The sequence below is a fragment of the Colletotrichum chrysophilum genome (assembly GCF_026319265.1).
Source record: "Colletotrichum chrysophilum strain AFK26 chromosome Unknown scaffold_28, whole genome shotgun sequence".
Classification (NCBI taxonomy): Eukaryota; Fungi; Ascomycota; class Sordariomycetes; order Glomerellales; family Glomerellaceae; genus Colletotrichum; species Colletotrichum chrysophilum.
Genome location: NW_026517315.1, coordinates 403,489 through 429,077, shown reverse-complemented (window position 1 = coordinate 429,077; position 25,589 = coordinate 403,489). Strand labels below are relative to the sequence as shown.

At 55.3% G+C, this 25,589-nt stretch overlaps 12 protein-coding genes across 12 annotated transcripts; 4 read left to right on the top strand and 8 right to left on the bottom strand.

The window, feature by feature from the left end:
* Nucleotides 1-438: 438 nt before the first annotated feature.
* Nucleotides 439-1,526, bottom strand: COL26b_004658 (uncharacterized protein; the record flags this gene model as incomplete). The annotated part of the gene is made up of 2 exons (XM_053177529.1): nt 439-1,178; nt 1,241-1,526. 2 exons carry the CDS (start codon nt 1,524-1,526, stop codon nt 439-441), a joined length of 1,026 nt encoding a protein of 341 aa, XP_053038643.1.
* Nucleotides 1,527-3,466: 1,940 nt separating this feature from the next.
* Nucleotides 3,467-4,285, top strand: COL26b_004657 (uncharacterized protein; the record flags this gene model as incomplete). Its single annotated transcript, XM_053177528.1, has 2 exons — nt 3,467-3,829; nt 3,911-4,285. 2 exons carry the CDS (start codon nt 3,467-3,469, stop codon nt 4,283-4,285), a joined length of 738 nt encoding a protein of 245 aa, XP_053038642.1.
* Nucleotides 4,286-4,448: 163 nt separating this feature from the next.
* On the bottom strand, nt 4,449-5,798 carry COL26b_004656 (uncharacterized protein; the record flags this gene model as incomplete). Its single annotated transcript, XM_053177527.1, has 4 exons — nt 4,449-5,286; nt 5,347-5,474; nt 5,536-5,636; nt 5,696-5,798. The coding sequence occupies 4 exons, from the start codon at nt 5,796-5,798 to the stop codon at nt 4,449-4,451; spliced, it is 1,170 nt and encodes a 389-aa protein (XP_053038641.1).
* Nucleotides 5,799-6,769: 971 nt separating this feature from the next.
* COL26b_004655 (uncharacterized protein) lies at nt 6,770-8,271 on the top strand (the record flags this gene model as incomplete). Its single annotated transcript, XM_053177526.1, has 2 exons — nt 6,770-6,922; nt 6,988-8,271. The coding sequence occupies 2 exons, from the start codon at nt 6,770-6,772 to the stop codon at nt 8,269-8,271; spliced, it is 1,437 nt and encodes a 478-aa protein (XP_053038640.1).
* Nucleotides 8,272-8,402: 131 nt separating this feature from the next.
* COL26b_004654 (uncharacterized protein) lies at nt 8,403-9,275 on the bottom strand (the record flags this gene model as incomplete). The annotated part of the gene is made up of 2 exons (XM_053177525.1): nt 8,403-8,916; nt 8,989-9,275. The coding sequence occupies 2 exons, from the start codon at nt 9,273-9,275 to the stop codon at nt 8,403-8,405; spliced, it is 801 nt and encodes a 266-aa protein (XP_053038639.1).
* A 957-nt stretch (nt 9,276-10,232) lies between these two features.
* Nucleotides 10,233-11,162, bottom strand: COL26b_004653 (uncharacterized protein; the record flags this gene model as incomplete). The annotated part of the gene is made up of 1 exon (XM_053177524.1): nt 10,233-11,162. One exon carries the CDS (start codon nt 11,160-11,162, stop codon nt 10,233-10,235), a length of 930 nt encoding a protein of 309 aa, XP_053038638.1.
* A 1,272-nt stretch (nt 11,163-12,434) lies between these two features.
* On the top strand, nt 12,435-14,079 carry TIM50 (mitochondrial inner membrane protein required for protein import; the record flags this gene model as incomplete). Its single annotated transcript, XM_053177523.1, has 2 exons — nt 12,435-13,415; nt 13,468-14,079. The coding sequence occupies 2 exons, from the start codon at nt 12,435-12,437 to the stop codon at nt 14,077-14,079; spliced, it is 1,593 nt and encodes a 530-aa protein (XP_053038637.1).
* Nucleotides 14,080-14,606: 527 nt separating this feature from the next.
* COL26b_004651 (uncharacterized protein) lies at nt 14,607-14,935 on the bottom strand (the record flags this gene model as incomplete). The annotated part of the gene is made up of 2 exons (XM_053177522.1): nt 14,607-14,691; nt 14,745-14,935. The coding sequence occupies 2 exons, from the start codon at nt 14,933-14,935 to the stop codon at nt 14,607-14,609; spliced, it is 276 nt and encodes a 91-aa protein (XP_053038636.1).
* Nucleotides 14,936-16,323: 1,388 nt separating this feature from the next.
* COL26b_004650 (uncharacterized protein) lies at nt 16,324-18,087 on the bottom strand (the record flags this gene model as incomplete). The annotated part of the gene is made up of 1 exon (XM_053177521.1): nt 16,324-18,087. One exon carries the CDS (start codon nt 18,085-18,087, stop codon nt 16,324-16,326), a length of 1,764 nt encoding a protein of 587 aa, XP_053038635.1.
* A 3,414-nt stretch (nt 18,088-21,501) lies between these two features.
* Nucleotides 21,502-22,734, bottom strand: COL26b_004649 (uncharacterized protein; the record flags this gene model as incomplete). Its single annotated transcript, XM_053177520.1, has 3 exons — nt 21,502-21,654; nt 21,710-22,593; nt 22,650-22,734. The coding sequence occupies 3 exons, from the start codon at nt 22,732-22,734 to the stop codon at nt 21,502-21,504; spliced, it is 1,122 nt and encodes a 373-aa protein (XP_053038634.1).
* A 659-nt stretch (nt 22,735-23,393) lies between these two features.
* On the bottom strand, nt 23,394-23,873 carry COL26b_004648 (uncharacterized protein; the record flags this gene model as incomplete). Its single annotated transcript, XM_053177519.1, has 2 exons — nt 23,394-23,807; nt 23,871-23,873. 2 exons carry the CDS (start codon nt 23,871-23,873, stop codon nt 23,394-23,396), a joined length of 417 nt encoding a protein of 138 aa, XP_053038633.1.
* Nucleotides 23,874-24,342: 469 nt separating this feature from the next.
* On the top strand, nt 24,343-25,004 carry COL26b_004647 (uncharacterized protein; the record flags this gene model as incomplete). The annotated part of the gene is made up of 2 exons (XM_053177518.1): nt 24,343-24,754; nt 24,820-25,004. The coding sequence occupies 2 exons, from the start codon at nt 24,343-24,345 to the stop codon at nt 25,002-25,004; spliced, it is 597 nt and encodes a 198-aa protein (XP_053038632.1).
* Nucleotides 25,005-25,589: the final 585 nt, after the last annotated feature.

Genomic DNA, 25,589 nt, shown 5'->3' with positions numbered 1-25,589 from the left:
ATCGACAGGGGTCGCGGTCACGGCCACAGCACCCGCCCACGCGTCACTGTGCCCCTCTGCGTCCAGTAATACCGTATCGACCACATTGCTGCCCAAGCTTCACCTGATGACCGAAGACAGGAAGCTTCACAATGCCAAGGGCAGCACCTCCCCTAAAATCCATCTTCACTCATCCATCATACCTTAGGTAGGTACGGAGGAGGCACGTAGCTCCTTCCATCGGCGCATGTCCCGGTCTCCGGCCCCGCCGTTCATCCAATTTTCTTTATTCCCCGTCTCTTATGTCACGGTTCCCTCGAGACACACATTCTCCAACACACACACACACACACACACATGCGTTCGCTGTCATTGTTACACCAAACACGGGAACTCGCAAACCGTTTGTAAACAACGACAACAGCCGCAATAATTACACACTAATTACAAAGTGCCCGTCTACTCCATCACCAGCACACTCCGGAAACGCACCGTGTTGGAAATCATGTGCTCCGACGCCTTCCGCGCCTCCGCCAGAGGAAACTTCTCGACCATGCACTTGACCCCGTGTGTCGCCGCAAAGTCGAGCGCCGCCTCCGTGTCAATCTGATGTCCGCTCGGCCACCCGCCCACCGACTTGCCGCCGATAATCAGGTCCACCGAGTCCACCTCCAGCTTCCCGACCGGCGCCAGCACCAGCAGCTTGCCCCCGGGCATGAGTCCGCCAGTGAGGGGCGAGATGGCCTTGGCGTGAGGCGCCGTCGCCACGATCAACGCAGCACCCCCGAGCTCCTGCAGCCTCTTGACTGGGTCCTCCGCGCTGGTGTCAATGTACTCGTGCGCACCCAGCTTCGTCGCAAACTCCTTCTTGGACGAACCCGAGCTGAGAACTGCCACCTTGTACCCCATCTTATTGGCGTACTGCACCCCGAGGTGGCCCAGCCCGCCGAGACCCTGGATCACCACAAGGCTGCCGTGCTCGATGCCCTGTTTGCGGATGCTGTTGAACACCGTCACACCAGCGCAGAGCAGCGGCGCCGAGTCCGCCGGGTCCATGTTCTTCGGCACGCGAACAACCGCTTCCGCCCGGAGAAGCACGTACTCGGCGTATCCGCCATCCATCGAGACGCCGTTGACCGCCGTGTTTTGGCATGTCTGGAAGAAACCCTTTTGGCATTGCGGGCATGTTCCATCATGGCCTGTTGTAGCAGTCAAATGTTAGCAGATGTCTTCGCTACTTATCCCATGGGAAAGGACTTACCTCCGTGCCAGGCACCTCCGACCCTCTCTCCGCCTTGGAATCTTGTTACGCCATCCCCAACTGCCACCACATCGCCGATTATCTCATGGCCGGGGACACGAGGAAATAAGCCGTCACCAAAGCCTCCCTCCTGGACAACCACGTCAGAATGGCAGACGCCGCAGGCCAGTACCTTGACCAGGACCTGGCCTGGTCCGGGCTTCTTCAGCTCCTGGTCAACAATCTCAAGCGGTGCGCGCACCGACTTGATCACGGCCGTCTTGTACGTCTTCGGAAGTGAGGCCATGTTGGGTGCAGTTGGTGAAGTATGTGATATGAATGACTAGGGGTTGCAGTTGAAAACTCAACATCAAAGTGAGGATTTGGTTCGGTAGTTAGTTTGACAATCTCTCGAGGATAGGCCGGACTAGATTGTCTTTAAATACCAGAGCACCAGTCCACGAAAGGGCATCTGGGTCTATCGGTCACCACGTAGGCAGAGACTAACTCCAGCTCCAGGTTACTAATACCCCTCATCTCAACACCATCAGACAGTCAACGACAAGGATCTTTGGCGCCTCCGCAGGTAACGGAGACTCCGGCTGGACATGGGGTGCGAGCATATTTTGCCATATTCGTCTGGGACCTACATTTACGCAGTGCCTTATCGGGAAGATCTAGATCTCGGCGTCTCTTGATAGGCCAGCTGCTTATGAATCTTGCTCACGAACTGTCAGTCTAGCGCATGGAGCCGAGAAGGATGGCTTCAAATGAGCTTTTTTTGACTGGTTGATCGGATATCAAGTCAACATCCTTTTGGAACCTCATAGCTTGAAGTGACGTCTGGTCTTCAGTTGCGGCCCCGTCCCGTACACTGAACCCCGGCGCTGCTCCACCTCCGCCGTGTGCTCCGTGGGCACCGTGGGCACCGTGGTCTCCGGGAACAGACTAAGAGTCAAAACCGCATTAGTGCGCGTGAGGTTTTGCTGTCCAACGCTTGGCATCGTCTCCAGATGTTCTGCAAGAGCGTTGTAATTCCGCGCCAACTCATGCATCTCCCCTCCTAACGCCGATGGCAGCTAGGGATCGCAGCTTGACGAGCGATGCAAGGTCCTTAGTAGGTAGCGGTGACAATCGCCAAGTCTCTAAATAAGTGAGGGGTGGCTTTGGTCGTCGAGAGTCCAGAGCTTCGGATGACATCAACAAGACCGAATTTCTTCATCACCCCTCAAATGAAGGTCCTAACACCGACGGAATAACTCAGATCAAGCGTAACTCCAGCACGCCAACTAAAGCTAATATCCGGGTTACAGCCTCGCTGCAACCATGTCGTCCGGTCCCAAGACAAGTCGATGTCAAATCCATAACGCCGTCAGGCCAGGATGTACGAGCATGCTGATCATATCCGTGGCGGAAGGGATCTCCCGGCTCGGGAATCGAGTCGTCCATATCGCCTCTCATATCCTCGTCAATCCCGCCCGCCAATCACATATTGATCCCTTTTCGGGCTTACAGCTCACCTTTCTCCAAACCCGACAGTCACGGAGCAGGGCCGGGGGAGCTTGGATCAGCCCCAGAAGTCCCATTTACTGATTCAATCCAGGTATGGTACGTCATGAACAGCAAACCGCCAGCCCTACCGGACCAAAGTCCATCCCATTCGAGCTGATCCAAGCTCCGTCTTCCACAGCACTGAGATCTGACGCTTCACCATCAAACTAGCTCGCGGCTCGGTCTCAACAAAGGTCCAATCCGGCAATTCCTAATCCCCGTCCGAGACATGGCTAATCGACACAGACAGCGGGGTTATCCGCCCTGCTACGCCCGCCGAGCCCCTCCAAAGTGACCCAGAAACCAAGCTCCTCCATCTCTCCCACGCAAGCTCGGTCTTTCGCGCGTTGGAACAAGCCTTTTACTAGCGAAGGCATGCAGCGCGTGCATAGCTCCAAATCCACATGTTCGGAAGCAGATCAGCGCTGCTTCACTGAGGTACCATTCCATTCTCCGACGATGGAGCTTTGTTCGTTCCTTCGACGTAGACGCGATTGGGATGACTCGCCCCTCGCGCTTGCGAGCGCCTCTGCAAGCAGCGTGTACTCCATATAAGACCCCAGAGATCCTGCCAAGCTCTCGTGATGAATCCTGTTCCGTAGACTTAGTCGACAACTCAAACCTGGTAATCCTACGTAGCATCAGCACACGACACCTGTCCGCAAATCCACCAAAACCGATCCATTAGCTCTCAACATGTCGCTCCAAGACAAGGTCATCGTCATCACCGGCGGCTCCAAGGGCATCGGCCGCGCCATCGCCCTGTCGGCCGCCTCGCAGGGCGCCAATGTCGTCGTCAACTACAGCAGCGACTCCTCCGCCGCCGACGAGGTCGTCTCCAAGATTGGCAGCGACCGCGCCATCGCCGTCAAGGCCGACAACTCCAAGATGCCCGAGCTGCAGAAGCTCGTCGACGCCACCGTCGACAAGTTTGGCCGCATCGACGTGCTCATCCCCAATGCGGCGCTGATGCAAATGCGCACCGTCGAGAACACCACCGAGGAGGATTTCGACATCATGTTCAACACCAACGTCAAGGGTCCTTATTTCCTGGTTCAAGTATGATTTTTTCCTTCTTTCCGGTTTTGGGGGTTTATGCATCAAATACATCAAAGGCCCGCTGTGACTAACATGTCCCAGAAAGCGCTTCCCCACATGTCCGAAGGAGGCCGTATCATCCTCCTTTCAACGACCGTCCTCGCATCTAGCAGTCTACCTCCCAACTACCTCCTCTACGCTTCTACGAAAGGCAGCATCGAGCAGATGACCAAGTACATGGCCAAGGACCTCGCCACAAAGGGCATCACCATCAACGCCATTGCCCCTGGTCCCACCGGTACAGACCTCTTCTACAAGGACAAGACGCCAGAGATGGTGCAGCGGGTCACAAGCATGAGCCCCTTCGGCAGGATCGGCACGCCAGAGGAGATTGCAGACGTCGCCATCTTCCTTTCTGGAAAGGGTTCATCATGGGTCACAGGACAGGTTATTCGTGTCAATGGCGGAACGGCCTAAGGTTGAGACTTGGAAAGTGTATGCTACGCATTCAGTGCTGGTGAAAGTATAGAAAGATTCCCATTGACGCCTGGCCTTGATTCTCCAAAGCCTGATTGATTCCATCGCAATCCCATGTCATCGTTGTCGTCTTCCTTGCATCATGCATGTGACTCTAGCTTTATTACTGCGCTCCCAGGGCCGCGAGCGCATTGCGAAGCTCCTTGACAGCCGTCGGGACGTCTTCAAAGTTGAGCGCGGAGATGGCCCACTTTGCATGCTTCTGTGCCTTGGGCAGGTCCAAATCATCCATCGGCCCGTTATTGGGAGTCCAAGAGTTGTTCGAGATGGGCACGACGGGCGCCTTGGGCTGCTGCGGGACGGACGGCGGGGGCTTGAACTGCGGAGCGGCAGGCGGAGGTGTCGGCTTGGGTATTTGCGGTGGCTGCCACGGAGAGGCGGGGTTGGCAGGGCTGAAGGAGGGCGCGGCGGAACCGGCAAACGGCGACGGGGCCGAGGGGGCGTTTGCTGCCGCACTGTCGTTGGCGCCAGTTTGACTCAGGGGCGACGGAGGGAACTGTTCGGGGGGGTCAAAGTAGCCCTGGTTCTGCGGTACCGAGGGGTTCACATCGTTTCCTGAGGGAACGGAGGGCAGGTCAAGCACGCTCGACTGCGCGGGCTCGGTCTCGCTCGGTCCTTGTGACGGGGCCGGAGCCGAGGGGGCTGCCGCCTGTCTATAGAACTCGGTTTCCGGATCGTCCTCGACGGTGGGAGCTGGCGGTGGCGACGCCAGTCCTAGGACCTCGGGATCGTTGGGGTCCAAAGAGGGAAGAGCTTCTTCGGGTTCTGGTTCTTTGGGGTTCGATTCGTTGGGATCCTTCCCCTCCTTGATGGCCTTCAATATGCGAGCAGCGTTCCACTTTGCGTACTTGACCTTCTTCTGTGTCTCGTCGTCGATTTGTCCCCAGATGTTTCCCAGCAGGAAGAATGTCGCGGCGGCATCGTACGTATCGGCAGTTTTCCTGATAAGGCACATCCGTAAGAGTGTGCGGATAATGTAGGACTTGCCAGAGACTGCCTACCTGGTAACTTTGTTCGCGCGCATAACCTTCTCTGCGCGATCGAATGTCTCCTGGGCAAACTGCTCGACATAGGCTTGTCCGACGGTATCGTCCGTAATGGCTTCTTCTGCAGCATTTTCGGTTTTTGTCTATTACCGCGTGTTAACGGTATGGATCTCGTGTATGTTCCAATCCAAGATAGGTGCTTACCCTCTCAAGACGGTCCATCAAGTTGGTGGTGTAGGCCAGACTCTCGTCGTCGACATTGTGCAACTGCTTGGCCAGGATCTGGTTGATAACCCAGTATTCGCCTAGATGCGCTGTCAGCCTCGGTGGTCGGGGAAGGTGCGGCGGACTCCATGGCACGCACACCAGTAGGTAACTGCGGGCTTGAAGTCGCGCAGCTGGTTTGCGCGATTGATGAATCTCGTGATGTCGGCCTGTCGCAGGCTATCGGGGATTGGGTCGGCCATGGTGGGCTGGCAGGGCGGGTTGCGGCGGTCAAGCCTAGAGGTTCACAGCTTGCAACGGACACGGGGAGAGTTGAAGACGCGTCGGATGTGTCGAGCGGGAAGAAATCGACGGGATTTCGGGGGCAGGACGCTCACGGGCCGGACATGCGACGAGGGGTGCAACGCCGAGATGTTGGAGACATGTTCTTGGACCTCGTGCTGCATTCGGATATCGCTGAGCGTTCAGTGGCCCCCCACTGTACGTACATGGCATCACTGGCGGGGAAGGTGGTCACCGGATGCAGAGATGGAGATACATCAGTCATGTATCTTCCTCCTTGCTTGTTGCCTGCGGTAGAGGGAAGGTACTGGAAGCTTAGGTACAGTGCACCTACCATAGTACCTATGTCTCCGCGCCACACCGTTCAGCTGGTCAAGCCTCAATACGTACTGACTCCTGGATAGAGATGTGGCTCAAGCTCCAACAGCTCGTGTGGGGTCGTGGCTTGCTCTCCTCCCTCGATGCACAATGCACGGTGCACTGCAGAGCAGTCAATGGCTGCCTGTCATTGACTGGAAATTTCCACGGTTCCATTCACGGTCGAATTGAGCCTGGCAATCGGACCAGGCCATGCGCCTAGGTGAGGGGTTCGCGTCTCACAGTTCCACGCTGGCCTCTTTCCCAAATTGAAAAAGATGCCAACTTGACTTCTTCTTCCTTCTTCTTTTTACCTGCTTCCCTTCTTCGTCCCAAGGTTCCCCAATCCCTACGGGTCTTTAATTGCAGACGACGTTCTCTTGAGAGCTGCCCTTCTGGCCGAACCTGAACCTAGTTCCAAGCTCTAACACACAATTCCTCCCACGCCTCTTGTCCAAATCTCTCTTTACCACCTCCCCCTCTCTTACACCACAACCAACTAAAATATTCCTGGCGTCACATCCCTTCAGACCCCCCACTCAGGTCGCTCCTCAACTCGACCTTATCCACCGTGATGCATCACCCCACACTGCTCGCCGCCGCCGGCGTTGCCGTGCTGTCGGCCCTGCCCGGAGTCAATGCCGGCATGTACACCAAGAGCTCGCCCGTCCTGCAGCTCGACGCCCGCAGCTACGACAAGCTGATTGCAAACTCCAACTACACCTCGGTATGCGCCGCCACCCCCGCTGACCAATCTCCAGCCTCCGTTCGCTGACTTACACACCCAACCAGATCGTCGAGTTCTACGCTCCCTGGTGCGGACACTGCCAGAACCTCAAGCCCGCCTACGAAAAGGCCGCCAAGAACCTCAACGGTCTCGCAAAGGTCGCCGCCATCGACTGCGACGATGACGCCAACAAGCCCTTCTGCGGCGGCATGGGCGTCCAGGGTTTCCCGACTCTCAAGATCGTGAGACCCGGCAAGAAGCCCGGCAAGCCCATCGTCGAGGACTACCAGGGCCCCCGTACCGCCACCGGCATCGTCGAGGCTGTCGTCGACAAGATCACCAACCACGTTAAGCGCGTCACCGACAAGGATCTCGACTCCTTCCTCGAGGGCGACAAGCCCAAGGCCATTCTATTCACCGAGAAGGGAACCACCAGCGCCCTCTTGCGCAGCGTCGCCATTGACTTCCTCGACGCCGTCAAGGTTGGCCAGGTCCGCAGCAAGGAGTCTGCAGCTGTCGAAAAGTTTGGAGTCAAGTCTTTCCCTACTCTGGTTCTCCTGCCTGGTGGCGACCAGGAACCCATTACCTACGATGGAGAGATGAAGAAGGACGGTCTGGTCAAGTTTATTTCTCAGGTCGCCGAGCCTAACCCCGACCCTGCGCCCGCCAAGGACAAGAAGAAGGCTGAGAAGAAGACGGAAAAGAAGGAGGAGAAGAAGGCCGACAAGAAATCCTCCGCCAAGCCCGCCGCTGCCGAAGAGGCATCCCAGGAGGCCGAGACGCCCACCGAGACCCCCGCTACCCAAGAGACTCCTGCTGCTCCTGCCACTCCCGCTATTCCCGTCATCGCCACTCCTGAGACTCTCCAGAAGGAGTGCCTCAGCCCTAAGTCTCACACCTGCATCCTCGCCTTTGTCCCGACCAAGGAGAACGAGAAGGCCCAGAAGGCTCTCGGCAGCCTTGCTGAGCTCGCCCACAAGTACGCTAAGGGTCAGCGCAAGATCTTCCCCTTCTTCTCCGTTCCCGAGGAGAACACCGCCGGCGCCTCCGTTATTAAGGGTCTGTCCCTCAAGGGCGATGTCGAGATCGTTGCTCTGAACGCTCGCCGCAACTGGTGGAGACACTACGAGGGCGACTTCGACCTCGTAAGCGTCGAGAACTGGGTTGACGCTATCCGCCTGGGTGAGGGTGCCAAGAAGAAGCTTCCTGAGGGCGTGGTAGTCGAGGAGGTCGAGACCCCCAAGGAGAGCACCGAGTCTACTGCGGCTACTGAGCCCACCCCCGAGCCGGAAACTGAGGCTCCCAAGGAGGCGGCATCTGAGACCCCTGCTGCGCACGACGAGTTGTAAACAAAAAAGGCCTGCATGATGTTCTGTACGCATGATTAGCTGGAGTTGTACCATAGCAATCAGTAGGGAATCTGACCGATGATAATATTATACTTTCCACAGTCGTATGCGTCATATCCGCTGCAACAGTCCTATGATTCCATCTCCAGATCCAGACCAGTTCCCTTCTCCGCCGCACCCTCCTGCACCATCTGCCTGCCCTTCTCTTTCACTACCCTATCCATGAACTGCCGCACCTGCTTGCAGCCGTCTACGCCAACTGCCAGCATGCCCTCTAGGCGGCTGACCTGCACGCGACTCTCGCAGACCAGGACGGCAACGCGGTCCGTCAGACCAAGTGTCCCTACCGTCAGGTACGGCAACTCCTGCTCCTCCTGCGTGTTCAAATCCAGCAGAGGGTCGGCGCCATCGTCGGCAGCGGCATATGTTGATGTCGAGCCCGCAGTGCATGCGGCAATGTAGTCGGTCATGGGAATACCCGCGTCAATCAGGGCGAGAGTCGAGGCGTTCAGCAACGCAGCCAGCAGAGAGCCGTCCTGCGACAGGACGTGCAGCGAGATGGAGATGCTGCTGTGGGGGAAGAGATGGGTGTGGAGGTTCGCGGCGACAGCCTTGGCGATGGCAGCCTCGAGTTCTTGGTTGCGCCTGCAGAGACGAAAAACAGTCAGTCAATCATTGCCCCCCATCGTCGCATCTCGGGTTCACGGCGGCACCCACTTGTCATTGCGACCGCGCTTCCTGCGGTCGACTGAGCTGAAGCCGGCAACTACAATGTTAACGTTGACGGCAGCGTCCTTTGTCTGACCACCCGCGCCTCCGCGTCGCTGAGGTTCGCTCGGTCCCGTCACGACGCACATGACCTTGGTGTGTCCCATCTCGAGGTAGCTGGAGCCATCTGCGGCCTCTTGGGTGCGGATCTGGGCGTGCAGGCGTCGGAGTTCGTTCCAGCGGCGGCCGTCCACGCGCAGCAGCGCCATGGAATACGTTGATGTGTCGAGAGGCATCGTCGTCTGTTGTTGCTATCGTCAATTCCGGGGGAAAGGAAGATTGCTGCGAATTGGTGTGCTGGGAAATTCGAGAACAGATGATGTCGCGCGCAGACCGAACCAAAATTTTGGGAAGCGTCAATCCACCATGGCACTTGCCGCACGCCTGCGAATGCAAGCACCAAGTGGGATGGTGTGGCGGGGCCGCACGGCGTCGGTGTCGGTGCCCCGTCCTCCGTGATGCACGGGCCATTAAACCCTTGGGGCCCTGAGCCCAGCTCTCAAGGAAAGTCAAGAATCAAGATTCAAGACAGGCCCGCACTGTCCCTTCCCCAGATCGCGGGGAAGCTGCCTTACCCTGCCCTCCATCAACTGCAAGCCCAGAGCTACAAGAAACGGGAAAGGTCTTGAAACTAGAGCCCGAGTCCAGCATGGATGGTGCGAGTTGACGTGCAGGCCACACGACACCTCGTCCGACCAGCAACCCATTGGCGGGATCCGAAAACGCGGGGTAGCGAGAGTTAATGCTGCACCTAATATCCGGAACGCTTCTAACGGGACGGTCTATCGGGGGATTCAGCAGACCACGAGACCATGCCGCGAGGTGGTCTGACAGGAGGAACATGTTGCGCGGGCATTGTCTGTGTCGCCTGAGTACGATCCCGTCCCGTTTGCGGGTAGATTTACAGGCGATCACCGCTCACATACATCTCGTCACATCGGCAGATCAGGTACATCCGCTGTTAGTAATAAATCATGTTTCTCGTTCCTCGTCATGCTACAATTACATACAATCTCGTCGCAAGAGAAGAATGCGGTCGACCGCTGTGGCCGCCGTTGTGATCCAGTTCAAACCCAGTGCTTGCATTCCAGCCTGTCCCGTGCCGTACCGAATCCGTAAAGCCAATCCCAGAGTTACGAGTGAATAGGAAATGAGAGTTTCAGAGTGCGTGAGATGGGCTTTCACCATCGTCATTACGCCATGACCAAGACGCCTACGCTGGACGTATTGAACTCGGTAGGCGGCGGCACCAGAACAAGGTTGCTGCTGGGCTGAGGCTCGTCGTCAGGCCCATCGGTCCATCCTCGGTCGGGGCCCCAGCGAATCTTGCGGTTATTCGCCGCAGTTATTTCGAGGAGCCCTTTCATCATTGCACCCGATTTCTTAACACTTGGCCACGCGTCAAAAGTGACCGTGTCAAGCCAGGGCATCTCGTTCATGACCTCTGTAAGAAGAGATCGACAAAAGCCTTCGTAAAAGCCGTCTGAACGGCGGAATCCGTTGAAGATACCGTCGCTGGGGTCGCATTCGACCATGACCAGGAGTCGACGGACGTTGACGCATTGCTGCAGTCCTAAAGCTGGAGTGACTATCCATCCTCGTGGCGGCTTGCTCCAGCCGGGACCGAGTCGCAGCTCCAACGAGGTGATGTGGGATCGTGAGGCTGGCTTCATGCGGGCCAGCAGCGGCTTCTTGGTCTTGAAATACTTGCCCGGGTGAGTGGGAAAGATCCGGAACGAGCGGCTGCTGTAGAAGTAGTGGGAGACTTCTTGGTATATGGTACGGCAAACCCTTTGAATGCCGAGCTTTTTGTGGTATTTCTTATAGTTGTCTGGGTCAAGATCAATGACCTTGCCGTCGCCCTCGAAGTAGTAGTCGTACACCTTGAGGCGAAGTTCGGACGGCAGTGACATGAAGGGGAAGGGCTTCGCCTTCCGTCTGGCCTTCTTCTGCTCAAGAGAGAGCGCGCTCATGGGCAAGTTGTTCACCTCGCTGTCCCAGTCCGCTTCGGAGGCGTACGTCGAAGGGTAGGCGGAACTCAGTGGTGTCGTAAGAGTAGACGAGATGGGCGTGGGGTCATGCGACGGACCTAAAGCCCGGGAGACCTTGACACGGCGAACCATCATGGCGGATTGCTGTTGTCGTTCGAAGGATCAATGGCAGATTTCGAACAAAATATCGGTAGCCCGGATTATCTTAGGGCGAGTCGTGGAATCGGTCGTCGATAAGGAGGACGGGAGTGGCGGGGTGGCGGGGTCTTTGTCGCGCAAGGGTATCTAGCGGCAGTATGTGCAGAGATTTCAATAGCGATGAGGTGCAATGTTTAGGCGAGGCAGGTCAAGAGGCAGTCTGGAAGGACGCGAAGAATCACAGAGGGTGGTCCCATTGTGATCGTGGCATCGAACTTGGGGACCACCCTCTAGAATTCACCACGCGCGACAGCCATGGTGACCGTGTGAAGAAGCGGGACGGGGATGACTGGAATGGTTTGGAATTGGGCGGAGGCTATGGCGCTATGTGTCGTCGATTCAGCGATGGTGGAAGGTCGAAGGATCCTGCTCTTCGAAATGACCACAGAGGTGTAGATGGGAGAAGTAGCAAATTGGACAGATCGGGGTCGAGCTCGGTATATGTGAGGGGAGGAGGAAGACGAGGTGCGGAAAGCGCAGCACCTCAGCTCATGCATGAAGGTCACTGCCAGAGTACCAGACGCTGCCAGCACCAGAAAGACCGGAGACGAAGACGCGGACTGGATGCTGGGCTGCAGCGCCGGGACAAGGTTCGCACGTGAGCCCCTGCTGGTTTAATTGACTAAGCCTGATGAGCCGGGGCCAATCAGCTGAGGGCAGACCAAAGTGGAACGGCTTCTGCACCGAGAATGACCTCATTGGGCGAGACGGACTGTAACGCTGGGCTGCCTTAGTCATTCAATGTCGGAGAACGGATCAAGTTCGGCGGTAAGCGGCACTGAGGAGGACTGAGGAGGAGCTTGGACTCAGGCGGCCAGGCCCAATCAGAGCTCCAAATTCAACAGAAACCTTCCACACGATGGAGTGGGGTGACTCGCCAATGTACCCCTCCGGCACCAGCTACGCGTAAAGGTACTTGTGTGCGCTACGTAACTTTGCACCTGCCAAAGTGCAGGTCAGTGACCTTGACTTTGAGTGTGTGAGGTGGGTGGTGCTTCCCTCTGTGCCTCTCAAAAATTTCTAGTGGCTTCGTCAGGAATATCGCCAGCCCACTCCACCTGCTCCAACCTCGACAACGCCTGCCAGGCCTTTCTTCGTTGTCGGCGCATCACCTCCACCGCCCCTTGTTCACGACTTACGGTTGAACCATCTTTGGGTCTTGACACCCTTGCATTCATATACGCCGACATTGGCCCTTGAGACGTCATGCTGTCAAGGGCAGCTCGGTTCGCGCGCCTGCAGCCCTCTGCGGCGCAGCTGTATCGCCCAGTCGCAACACCACTGACGAGACCCCAATTCGTGGCCGCAACATGGAGCAGAAACTTCGCCCAGCAGAAGAAGCCAAAGAGCGCCTCTGGATCTGCCCCCAAGCCCGCCGATAGCCAGAAGCCTGCGGACTCAACACCCGAAACCACATCACCGAAAGCTTCAACCAACGCCTCCGATGCCGAAGCTAAGACAAACGCCTCCGATGCGACCGAAGCCCCCGAGGAACCCACACCGACCGGCCCTCTGCCCGATCTGACGCAGGGCATTCCGTCCACGCTTGCCTACGAGATGTCCGGCGCGACCAACAAGGCTGCCCTTGCTGCCATCGCCGAGGAGGATGCTGTCGCATCAGGTGGCGGCCGTGGCCGTGGAGAACTCCCCGATTCAGCATATGTCTCTTCAACAGACAGGAAAAGACAGCAGCTTGCCAACCGCATGTACCTTGCCTTCCTTGGATTCACCATCACTGGTGCGATCTACCTCGGCCGCAACTGGGACGACGAGATCGAGGCCAAGAGGCATGCCGAGGACGCACCCAACGGCTGGGGATTTGGAGAGTGGTGGAACAGAGTGAAGGCGCGTACAGGAGACTTCCTCAACTACTACCAAGAGCCCGCCTTCGAAAAGCTCTTGCCCGACCCGGATCCGTCCTTCGAGCGTCCCTACACTCTCTGCATCAGCTTGGAGGACCTGCTTGTCCACAGCGAGTGGTCTCGTGAGCACGGCTGGAGAGTTGCTAAACGCCCCGGTGTCGATTACTTCCTGCGCTACCTCAGCCAGTACTACGAGTTGGTCCTCTTCACTAGTGTGCCATTCGCTATTGGCGAGCCACTCGTCAGGAAGCTCGACCCTTACCGCTTCATCATGTGGCCCCTCTACCGCGAAGCAACCAAGTACAAGGATGGAGAGTTTGTCAAGGTATGCGTTTGTTCTCTTGTTCGTTTCTGCGACCAGGGCTAATTCAACTCAGGATCTTTCCTACCTTAACCGTGACCTGTCCAAGGTGATCATTATCGACACCAACGAGAAGCACGTTCAGCACCAGCCGGAGAATGCCATTGTTCTTCCCAAGTGGAAGGGCGACTCTTCAGACAAGGAATTGGTCGGCTTGATCCCTTTCCTCGAGTACATCCACACGATGCAATACGGCGATGTTCGCAAGGTCCTCAAGTCTTTCGACGGCAAGCACATTCCCACCGAGTTCGCGCGTCGTGAGGCCATCGCTCGTGCCGAGTTCCAGAAGCAGGTTGAGGCCAAGAAGAAGAAGGCGCCCTCTGGAATGAGCTTGCTGGGAGGTATGCTGGGCCTGAAGCCCTCTAACATGAGCCTCATGGTCTCTCCCGACGGTGAGCAGAACCCTCACGAGGCTCTCGCCCAGGGCAAGATGCTCCAGGATATCGCCCGTGAGCGTGGACAGCGCAACTACGAGCTTCTCGAGAAGGAGATTCGCGAGAACGGCGAGAAGTGGCTGAAGGAGGAGGCCGCCATGCAGGAGAAGATGCAGCAGGAGGCCATGCAGAACATGATGGGCTCTTTCGGCGGCTGGTTCGTGAAGAGTGACGACCCCAACAAGAAGCAGTAAAAGGGTGGACACTCCACTCAAACCAAAGCTAATGAGCACAAGCTGTGCGTTTTTACACTACACCTTTCTTCTCTCCTCTTACCAAAATTACTTGTACTTGTATTATCGGGGCGGGTTCCGGCGATGGAGAGGCGCCACAACTTGCATATAGACTTGACGACGCGTGGGTCTGCGCATGTACGAATCTCTGTATACTACCCTTACCTCTAGGCCACCTTGGAGAAGCTGGTGTAGCCAGCTTGGTGTATCTATGTGAAGATATTGAGTTCTCCAACACTGTTTTCGGTCGTGATGCACCGACCTTCTGAAGCGAGTGTATTTGATATTGGACACTACCAAAAAAAGCATGCCCGACGCCAGTTTCGTCGGATTCATCTCACATCAGAGTCCTCCAATCCTTGCTCCTAACTATCAGTGATTCCCTGGTATCTGGTATCTCGACGCAAAATGATTCCCTCAAAGACAACGTTTAATTCCCCAACCATTCCCAGCCTGACACCTGAGCTTATCCCAACCGCTCTTGCAGCCTACATTCTCGAGTCCTTCTTGGGTGGGTAATATCCCTGACGTCTACACTCCTCGCAGTTGGCATTCGAATAGCATTGGAATTTCCTAGTATCCAGGTCAGCGTCAAGGTTCTTTCATATGATGTAGTCTGGACTCACTCTTCTTTCGGGATCTTGTCGCAGTCGCAGGATTTCGTGCACCACTCTATAGTGATTTGCCGGGGCAAGAGCTTCCCCGCGGCCATGAGCGGGTCGATCTCTTGTGCGGTTCTGCTGTCGACCTTTGCAGTTGGCGCGGCAAGGCCGAGGCCGGCGAGGACGGCGAAAATGGTGAAGTGGGAGATCTGCATGTTGATTATGTTGAGGTATGCTCGAGGCTGAAGGTATTCTCAGAAGTGAATGGAGCGTCTTTGGGATGAGAAGTATTGAAGTGATGGTGCAGGCTGTAGTTCGTCTTGTGATGGTGTCTAGATGTCTTGACTGAATCTCCAATCTCAATGCGGATCTTGCTTCAGTTTATATACTCTTTCGCTGAGAGTGAAGAGCGAATGTCGAGCTTGAATCTCACTCAGCCTGGATTATCGCCAAGAGAGAAAAGGATCCCTAGTTCCTCTCTCACCTGTCACCGCCTCATCACCTGTCCGATGTTTGCTTCAGCCTTCAGCGGCCACCAGCAGCAGAAGCCTCAATTCCAAGACCTCGTGACGGCTCCACGTTGGCGACCTCGGCGATACCAACCCACCCCAGCCTGGTCTCGATCTGACCGGCGTTGAGAGCGGATGACAGACGTCGACAGGATTTCGATAGCGCAGCTGTCCTGTGGCGCGCGGCAGCGTCGTACGGGGCGCACAATGCAGTTGACAAACACATGGCGGGGTAGCAGTTGCATGCATGACAGACGACTTATAGACGCGAGCTCTGGGCCCGGTATACAGGGCAACCGGTAAGGGAGAGAGACAGAAAGGTGCACGCCAGATGTGCATGTTCTACTTCCAGCTCGTACCGCAGAAGACTTCGCTTGTGCGACGTGACAAGAGGCGCGTTGAACCGGGGGTCAGGTCCGTGAAGCAAATATCCGGTTGGCATGAGGTGATATTGCACACATACACACATACACACATCTCCAGCCTCCCTGCTCGGCAGCGGAGGCTTACCGGCCGTGGCGCAGTAGTCCACGGGCTCTCACAGAGTGGTACGGGGAGCACATGGCCGGTGTCGAGACATGGCGGGAGCGTCGAGACCTTGCCGCGGTTGGCCAGGCACGCTGGGTCATTAGGACAACATTGAGCTGAGAATTGTTACCCCTCACATGTGCTTGCGAGCCACAAATTCGCACACAAGACGCCCGAATGTTGCTTACTCGCCTCATCAGCGGTGAGAGGTTCAGTATGTGAAGAGTATGCGACGGGGCTGACCGAGACAACGAAGGCTGCGGTGCTGCATCAAAACGGCGAGATCCTGGAAGCACAAGATAGCCAGAGCTCGATTGCCAAAGACCGGAGCTTTAGAACGATGCTACGAGGCACAAGACTTCGGAGGCAGGTACGCTGACTTGTGTAGAACGCTGGTAACATATGATGGCATGGGTTTGTGGACACCAGGGCGAAGGAATGTGGTTTGAGGAAAACATGCCAAAGGCGAATTGCAACGCAGGCGTGAACAATGTGACAAAATGAGATGCTTTACTAAAAATATGAGACAGGCGTTGCCCTGCCGGGTATTTGAGCAACACGAATGACTACGATGAATTGGCCTCCCCGTTCTCTATCGGTTTCTTCGCTTCGCCGTTGGAGTGCACCGCGCCATTCGGAACAGTGCCGTTCGATTTTGCAGATCCGTTCAACCTAACCGGTGATGTTTGCGGCTTGTTCGCCTCCGTGACGAGCAGAACGATGTAGGCGACAATGCCAACAATCGCCGCAAAATCCAAAATGTGGACGAACCACCAAAAGTGCTGCGTACCCAAGGCGCACGTCGCGTATTCAAACTTCCAACTCCAGGTCTCCTCGTCAAACCAAGCGCTGAGGAGTCCCGCATTACCGCCGAAGTCGCCCATCATGCTCCTGACCGTGATCTCTCTCAGTCCCGGAGCACCAGGGGCCTCGACAGCTCCCCGGCCCTTGGCGGTCGGCCAGCGCTCAACCTCCCACCTTCTGTCGCTGAGCTCGCCTTGCGTCTGATTGATGTAGTGGTACGTGTCACAACCCTCGTGATCGTGGCCGTTAAGGATTACACCCCGGCGACCTCTCCCGTTACCGGGGGCATCAGGGTTGCCGCTCATGCCAAGTAGTCCCTCCAAAAAGCCCTTGCTAGCGTCGTAGGAAAGTAGGTTCTGCTCCTTGACACCCCCACCGTCATGCTCGCCGTGGAAATCGAAGAAGGGCGAGTCAACGCAGACGCCTTCGGGCTTGTACAGCGGGATGTGAGTCAGGATCACGGTGAAGTGGCCGTTGTACTCGACAGCCGCCGAGGTCTCAATGATGGAGTTGATGAAGGCGTAGGTTTGATCCTGCAGAGAGGTGTCCTTCGCAGGAGTGTCCAAGTTCATGTCGTTCAAGACGATCACGCGGATCTCGGGAGGTAGCCGGTCAGAGTCGGGGTTTTTCTCGTCGTCCACCACAGTAGCATTGAGGTTCGGGTCTTCTATAGGAAGCTCGAAGCGCAGTTCGTAGTTTGCCTTGCCAAACAGGCGTTCGAAGCGTCCGAAGCGGTCCTGGTTGATGTCGCCAGCATAGCCAATGTCGTGGTTGCCAGCGACGTTGATGACACGTCGCGACCATACCGAAGACGGCTCGCCAGACGGAGAGAGGTAGTCGGCGAGCTCATACTCCATAGACGGGTACGCAGCTACATCGTCCGGGACACGCTCGGTGCCTCGCATAACGCGGTCCCAGTACCTGCGGCCACGGCTCCGGAATTCTTCAATGCCAATCCATTGGCTACCCAGGAGGTCGCCAAGCACAGTGACATGGGTAGGGCGAGTCCACCATTGTACGGTTCGGTAGATGTGGGCAAGGTAGAAGTCGTTGCCGAATATGTCTATCCGCTTGCGGAGGGACTCGAGCTCGTTGAAGACGTCCTCGAGGAAGATGTCGATTACATCGTGTAGCGACTGGCGGACGCGTTGCCGCAGCGAGTTTGGTGCCTTGAATGTCACTTGGGACCACCAGCTCCTCGCGTGAGGGAAGGCAGGACCGGGAATCCTTCGGATGGCGGTGTCACCCTCGAGTTGGGGGTCACCCAGCGCAAGGAGTCTGAAAGGAGCGGGTCGGGAGTCTGTCGATCGGAGGGGGATCGGCAAAGGGAGGTGGTGTCGCGCAGCTTCCATGAAGGCGGCCTTGCTGTCGAGCTCGACGTCGTTGCTGCTGCTGCTGGTGGTACTCGGGGCGACTGGGAACGCGCAGCCGAGGAAGACGGGATAGAGATAGAGGTAGAGGGTCGAGACTACCGCCAGCGGGATGATCAGGCGGAGGCCATGGCGGAGGATGGCCACGAGGGACATGTGGCTGGCAGCATCAGCAGAGGTCGGCGGCGACTCTGCAGCTGTGGTTGTGACGGTCCCCCTATTTCGTGGGTTCTGGTGTCGTGTTGTTTTCTGGAAGAGGAAGAGAGAGGAAAAAAAGTTGAAACCCAGAGCTCCTTCGACATTCGACACTGGATGTCTGGAAAAGGGGTCCAAATGGGTACAGTGACGCCTGCCCAATGATCTCACTGTGTCTGGGGCTATTCAGTGGGGCCGTGCAGGCCCCTGTCCGCTGTATTTTTCTACCGATCGCGGTCCAGACCACCGACGTCATCTGTCTCGACACTGTGCTGAGCTGCTTGCATTTAGACTCGAGGTTTGTCTTAGTCCACTTGACCAGTTTCACGTGAGGTTATGAAAACAGCTCTCAGGCTGCGAAACTTCTGCTGCAATGGCTGAGACTCTCAAACAGGCTCTTTGCGCATTTGAAGCCTGGTCAGCAAGACCGCGATACTCATGCGATCAGTCACTGTTCATTCTTCCGTAGAAACGGTAGGCCATGTACCTCATTTGCCAGACAAGCTATTTGCGCTGGTATCCATGACAAGAATTCAATATTCTCAGACCGGACATAGGAAAACGATTGCGGCGGGTAGGCCAGTCATGTAACCATGTTCACTGCATAGATTGAGAGCCACTGAGAAAATGCTGGCGCATGTGAACGCGGCTCATAAGGGACAATATCTTCTACTATTGGCGGCTTCAGATCGCCATAATTAGTAGTTGCGGCTATGTCCATGACCACTGCAAGCGCAAAGGCAGTGAGGAAAGGCTCCAGGGGTCGGGGCGTTTGCTGACCACCTCATCGTCGAGAGCTGGAGTCAAATTCCCAACGCCATTCCCCAAATGACTGCATCGTGTTGGTGTCATCATCCAGATTACTGGCTGTAATATCCTACAAAGACGCCGTCATGTCGCCGGACTGGCTTGCGCAATGCTATGAACGACCGGACGAATTGCAGCCGAATTCAGATATAGGCGGAATCGGAGTGCGTGTCAAGACGGTTTTTGCTTGCATAACGATGTGATTGAACCAAACTGATGTTTCGTCGCTTTTTAAAGGTCTTAATCGGCTTTATGGGAACCTCGGGACTGGTAATTCTGTTTGTTATTGTCCACTACGTCGTTGCTTTCAATCCGTTTAAAGACCCTTTTACGGGAGAAGAGACCACCTCAGCCTTGGAGCACCATGAAAGAAAATGGACATCCAACAGCATTGATGAGACTATTAACGATGACTTTACTTTCCAGACTGCGCGATTGGCTCGAGTCTAGAACCAAACAAAGGCTGAGGGATGTTCTAACGAAGGTGAGCATCTATCACAAGGTAACATTTCAATACGTCGGATGACTCGTATGACACTACAGGCTATTTTGACGCTGTGTGATGTGCAACTCTCGACTGGCCTCGGCATACTACTCAGCGGGTACATCAATCTTTTTCATAATGCGATACTCGCATACCACTGGAAACTTCTTGTGTACCTGGTTTGGTTCTCAAACCTCACGCACGTCTGCTGTCTGACGATTCTCCGCGGTTATCTCAGCCAACATCGATGGGAGCGTATCTGGAGGGTGGTACTTATGTTCGTCCTCTGGAGCGGCCTCCTATCCGCCTTCGTGCCGACTTTATTTCTCGACTGGAAGAAGAACGACCCGCTTAGACTTTGGGCCACAAGCGCTCGCTGCTTTTTCAATCCGTATGTGGCCGAGGAAATAATACGTTGGAGAATGTGCAGACTCCATGAAAACGGCCCCGAATCCAACATGACTGCGAAACAATGCGTCAAATACGAATCAGCCTATGGTGAAAGTCCAGCTCACGAGATGGAGGTGTCAGTATCAGTTTCGTCTAGCATGGTTTTGGTGTTCTTTACCTTTTTTACGCGTCTGGTAAAGATTGTCCTTCCGTGCTCAGTTCGCGTCAAGACGACACTTCGAACAAAGCCAAGCAAGTGGCTTATGAGGAGAATTTCGAAGAACTTGAACCAAAATGACAGGACTCATGGGACTATTCCACGCGGTAATCTCATTCTTCTTTTTCAAATGACACTCTACTTTGCGCTCAAGATCCATCTCGACTCTGTCTTGTCAGACTTTGTTGACGTAAGTCCCTAGCAATTCCAGCCCTCCTTGGTAAATAGTTAGGTGACAACTGCGATGTTCCGTAGATCCTCATTTTGATTGTCTCTGCCACATGGGGAACCGTTCGGCTCCTGAATCATCGATCATCCATAAAGGTTGACGAAGATGGGTGGGGGTTCGGTCAGATTCTGGCCGTTTTTCTACTTATCGGGCCCGTCATTGCCATGATCACGCCTCTTCTGGAGATCGTCAGACCAAATAAAGTAGAGAGAATGGCAGACAACCAACCCTGGATGCCCTTAAACACATGGAAGACGCAGGCTACGAAGCATGTTCCGGCCTTGTCAATCGGTCGGATCAATGAATCAGTAACAGAGCCGTCCGCTTCAGTTGCCAGACCCGAGACTTCGACCGGGATTGGTATGACGGAGATTGGGTTTGATATCGAATCAATTCCACGAGGAGAGAGCTCTTCTGATGCCCTGGAAGTTGAGCTCTCTCATTGGAGCACTCCCGCGACATCGGTGCAATATGAAGCGTCTGTGTGACAGACAAATCTTATCTTCCCAAGTTGAAATCACGAAAGATGATGCTACTTATCCACTACAGCACTTCATCTTGAGTCATCTGGCAGACCAGGGTTATATCGGGCCTCGTCAACTAAAGCGTCAACTGAATATCGACTTCGCGAACTCAAGGTGGATTCGTCAAGTAATCTTACTGACTTGCTTTCAATTTCTATTGTTCACGGCGGACTGGATATACTTTATCGTCAGAACTGACACTATTTTCGGGCTAACAGTTCTTGGTCTACCACTTATGGGCATTGGGCCTTCACTAACCTGTTTTTACTTCGTGGCTATTGGTTTACAAATCAGGGGAGACCACCTCCTTAGAAGGGAGATTCTATCCTTCCCCGTTGTTTTCTGGATCATCCCTGTACTCCAGGCATTTCGTATTGCCTTTCTACCGCCTGTATATGCGTCGGCACCACAGGCTGGTGTCATCTGCTTTTTGTCATTGTATCTTTTTATTTGCTTCTTGTGTCGGAAGATGTGCGGGCCAGCTTGAGCCCTGGAATGAACGGCTTGATCAAGTTCGATAGCATTGGCGTGGGACATGCCGCGAAAGATTTAGCCAAATGCAAAGTTCGTGATGAATCTTCGCTGGGAAAAGAAGCCGCGTCTGCTCTGCTTCGTAAGGAAGCCAGAACCGAGTTTTCCGTTTGTTTGCAACGATATTTTGAGAACACATGTGCCTCGCGTAGTCGATATTTCAAAAGTACTTATATTTGTGTAAAAGGAGAAATCAGAGTCTCGCGATGGGACCATGCTTTCTCACGACGCCTAGCGATGCAGGCGTAATGTCGGCAATCGAGTTACAACCGCAGAGCTGCATACACCTCTTGAACTCGTCGTACATAATGTTCAAGACCTTGCTCACACCTGCCTCTCCGTCGTACTGTTTTCGAGTTAACTGTCGAAAGGTTCCAATTCAACCTTTGGATTTGACTTACCCCCAGCCCCCAAATGACCGGTCTTCCGATCCAAACGCAGTCGGCACCCAGAGCCACCGCCTTGAAAACATCTGTCCCGCTACGGATGCCGCCATCGATGTGAATCGGAATCCTTCCCTTCGACGCCTTGACACAATGAGGAAGCACGTCGATCGTGGCCGGGGTTTCGTCAAGTTGTCGACCGCCATGGTTGCTCACAATAACGCCGTCACACTTGTACTGGATAGCCAGCTCCACGTCCTCAGGTGTCAGAACGCCCTTGATCCAAATTTGCAACTTCGTCACGCTCCTCAGCCAGGGGATCTCCTTGGCCCATGAATGGGAGTTGGAGTTGATGACGTCAAACCCGGCCTCATGTGTAGTAGCCCGGATCATCTCAGAAGTCCTCTCGAGCATGGGCAGGGAAAGGCCCTCGGGCACGCGGAATTGATTGCGCGGTTCGTTGTACCGGACTCCCAGTACCGGGCTGTCTGCCGTCAAGAAGATGGCTACACACCCAGCCTTCTCAGCGCGCCTGATGATGCGGAGTTGCGCTTCACGGTCCCTCATGCTGTAGAGCTGCATGACGTGCTTCAGAGGACCGACTCCAAGCCCAGCCTCACGAATTTCCTCAACGGAATAGTTGGCGAACGAGGAGACGCCCATGTGGACTTTGCGTTTGGCGCATGCTCTGCTGGTTGCGAGCTCGCCGTCGGGATGGGCCATTGCCTGGATGCCCGCGGGCGAAACGGAAAGCGGGAAATCGATCTTTTGGCCAAAGACCGTGGTACTGGTGTCGACTTCGGAAACATCGACGAGAACGCGGGGGAGCACTCGGTACTTGGAGTATGCCGTGGTGTTCTCCTTCACCGTAATTTGACCCGTTGAGCCGGCATCGTAGAATTCTAGTGATGTGAGTGTTAGTTACTGCACGTGTTGGGGTCGGATGCAGACCCCTCACCTCGGGCGGATGAGGAGAGCTTCTTAGAAGCAGCTTTCCTGACGTCGTCAACGTTGAGAACTAACTCTCCAGTTTGATCAGTCATATTGACTTTGTTGAATGTCGGTTGATACTATTCAAAGTGCAATATGGATCGAGGCTTCGGTGATGAAGGGGGTTTTAAGTGTACAAGTCATATTCCCCATTCCCCAACTTCTTATCAATGCAGGTTGCCATTTGCCTATCGTTGACCGCATCAAGCCCGATGTCGCTGGCACGAATCATTGTTAGTCAGTTCGCCCCATTAGATTATATTATCATTATCGACATGCATTGTTGTTATCGTACGGACTGGGCCATCTGCAAGCCAAGTAAGCTTGATTGTCCGTTATGGTGTCGTAGGGCGCGATTGACGCACGGCGACAGACATGAATGGCGGGCAGAATTTCTGAACAGCGGAACACTCCTACTGCAGCATGGTTGACAGCGCCCTTTCGTGTATGCTGCTGTCAGATTCAACGACGCAGCATTTTCTTCGTCGAACTGGCAACCCCTCAATTTCGAACCTCAAGACTTTCATTGCTGGAAGGTTGCCGAGAGTGAACTGTAAGTCATAGATGTGCTGACGCCGAGGCCAAAATTGCCATGAATGAATCATCAATCGTCTTCCATTAGCTGCTTGGCCTCAATGAGGTCAGCATGTAGTATGTGTATGCCGTATGCGGTACCCCAACGCCGTGCAACAATGCAGAAAACCAGTCCCAATCATGCATCAGAGCCCATGCCCTCTTCCTCCTCAATATCCTCGTCCAGACTGGGCACGTCGACAACAAATTCAGGCTCGTCGACATCAAAGGAGAAGGCGACGGTGCAGTTATCGCGCAGACCCTTGGCAACCGGGATGTCGTTGTCCTTGACCTTGATGTTCTTCCATCCTTGTGTCAGATCGTTCGCATTCACGGGAAGGGCGTAGGCAAGCTCGACGTCGCCATCTGGCAGGGGCGTCGTCTCGGGAGAGGTGTGGTTGATGGTGAGGCCGTCGGGGAATCGGTCGCGCAGGATCTCAAGCAGTGTTGTTGTGATTTCGGAGAAGCTCTGCTGGCTGTCGACGAACAGCAAGATGGTGTGGGTGCCGTACTTGAAGCGCACCGAGTAGAAGGTATCGTCGACTTTCTGTACCTACAAAGAAGAGTTAGTTGCGAATGGAAGGTGGGGTGCGTTTCGTCACTGTGTCTTTCATACCATTTTGACAAGTTGCAGCTGGCCTCGAGAGAGATTTCTCGGTGATTGGGTTGTGGGAAGCTTGGCCTGGCAGCAATTGAATGTCGCAGACGTGATGGATTTCTCCTTGGTTGAAGGTGGCGGGCGAGAATTTCAGGCGGCGACTGCTGCAGCCAAGGTACAGCAGGCAGGCGCGATCCTCGGCGGGAGCTACGGGCCACAAAGCCTAGCGCGGGGCACCTTTTTGATGCGCGACCACGTGACGCCAGCTGATGAGTCCCGCGTCAAGCCGTCCGCCAGGTCATCCCGCCCGGGGGACCCTTCCCCGAGAAATCAGTTCCTGGTGGTCCAAGCTCCTTCCGGGTCTGACGCCGATTTGTTTTGCGCCCGAGCAGCCGGAGCTTTCTTCTGATCGTTACAACTACAACCACAACGACCAGGGCACTCTGACCTCACCCATCCCGACCGACAACTTCCCCAATTACCACCCACAATGGCCGCACGTCGCCAGACCATGGCTGAGTACTTCAGCCTGGAGCCCGCCGAGTCCCGCCTCTCCATCCCGACACCAGCACGCATACCCCTCACCGGCATGGTCGGTTTCGGTATTGGGACAGCCTTGGGTATTGCGCAAGGAGGACAGACCGCCTCGCTGCGCTTCCGAGCCGAGCACGCACACAAGATGCCCACCACTACCACCGGATGGTACCTTTACCACAAGAGCAAGAACTATCATACCATCCACGGCGGCTTTCGCGAGGGCCTACGCATGGGCGCAAGGCTCAGCTTCTGGACCATTATGGCATTCGGCCTCGAGAGCACCGTCGACAGATACCGCGGCAGTACAGACCTCATCAGCACCGTTCTTGCGAGTCTGACGGTAGCTGGAGGCTTCAGTCTCGTCAGTATGTCACGCCAGTACCATGTCCCAACCCAAGATGCCATGTTTGCTGATGCTATAATCTTCTAGATCGCTTCTCTCTGCCCACTGCAGCTCGTACGGCACGTTACGGACTACTCTTTGGAGTGCTGTACGGCGGCATGCAGGATATTGTCGGCTTCGCTCGCGGCCGTCCTATCGGATACGTCGAGTTCCTCCGCAAGCGCTTTGGGTCCACGAAAGCAGCTAAAGTAGAGGAACCTCAGCATCCCTAAACTACAGCCGTCGACTGGCAAACGATGAGACCCTGCACGCCTCGGCATTCAATGGAAGTAGCTGCACGCTCACTCCAAAAGTCTATGCCCACTACCTGGCCATAGGACTTCTGATGTCGCACGCATCGGATGTGGCGCTTTAGCTGGTCATTACCCCGCCTACATTCTACTTAATTAACTCCACTCTGAAGCGCGCAAGCTGCGCATTGCTGGAGGTAAACCTCAAATGATGACTCGCTATGTATGGCCAGCATCTATGGGGAAGACATATGATGAGGAATCTGAGCAGATGCTTCAAAGGGAAGCGAGAAGGCGAGCCAGTGTGACGAGCAAGAAACAGATTCCGCCGGGAAGGATACGCTTATTAAGGCGTCGAGCGACGGCGGAGAAGGGCGCCGTCTCTGCTGAACATGGCTTCGTTTCTCAGCCCCTACGGAGTAATCAAGCGGATCGATGGAGCGAAGATGATAACCACATTCGAGATGTCCCCCACAGGAGATGCAGTGGAAGGATACAAATACAACACGACAACAACGGACCGATACTGCCCAACAGATGACGGCTTTGGCGGACTGGAAACTGGGT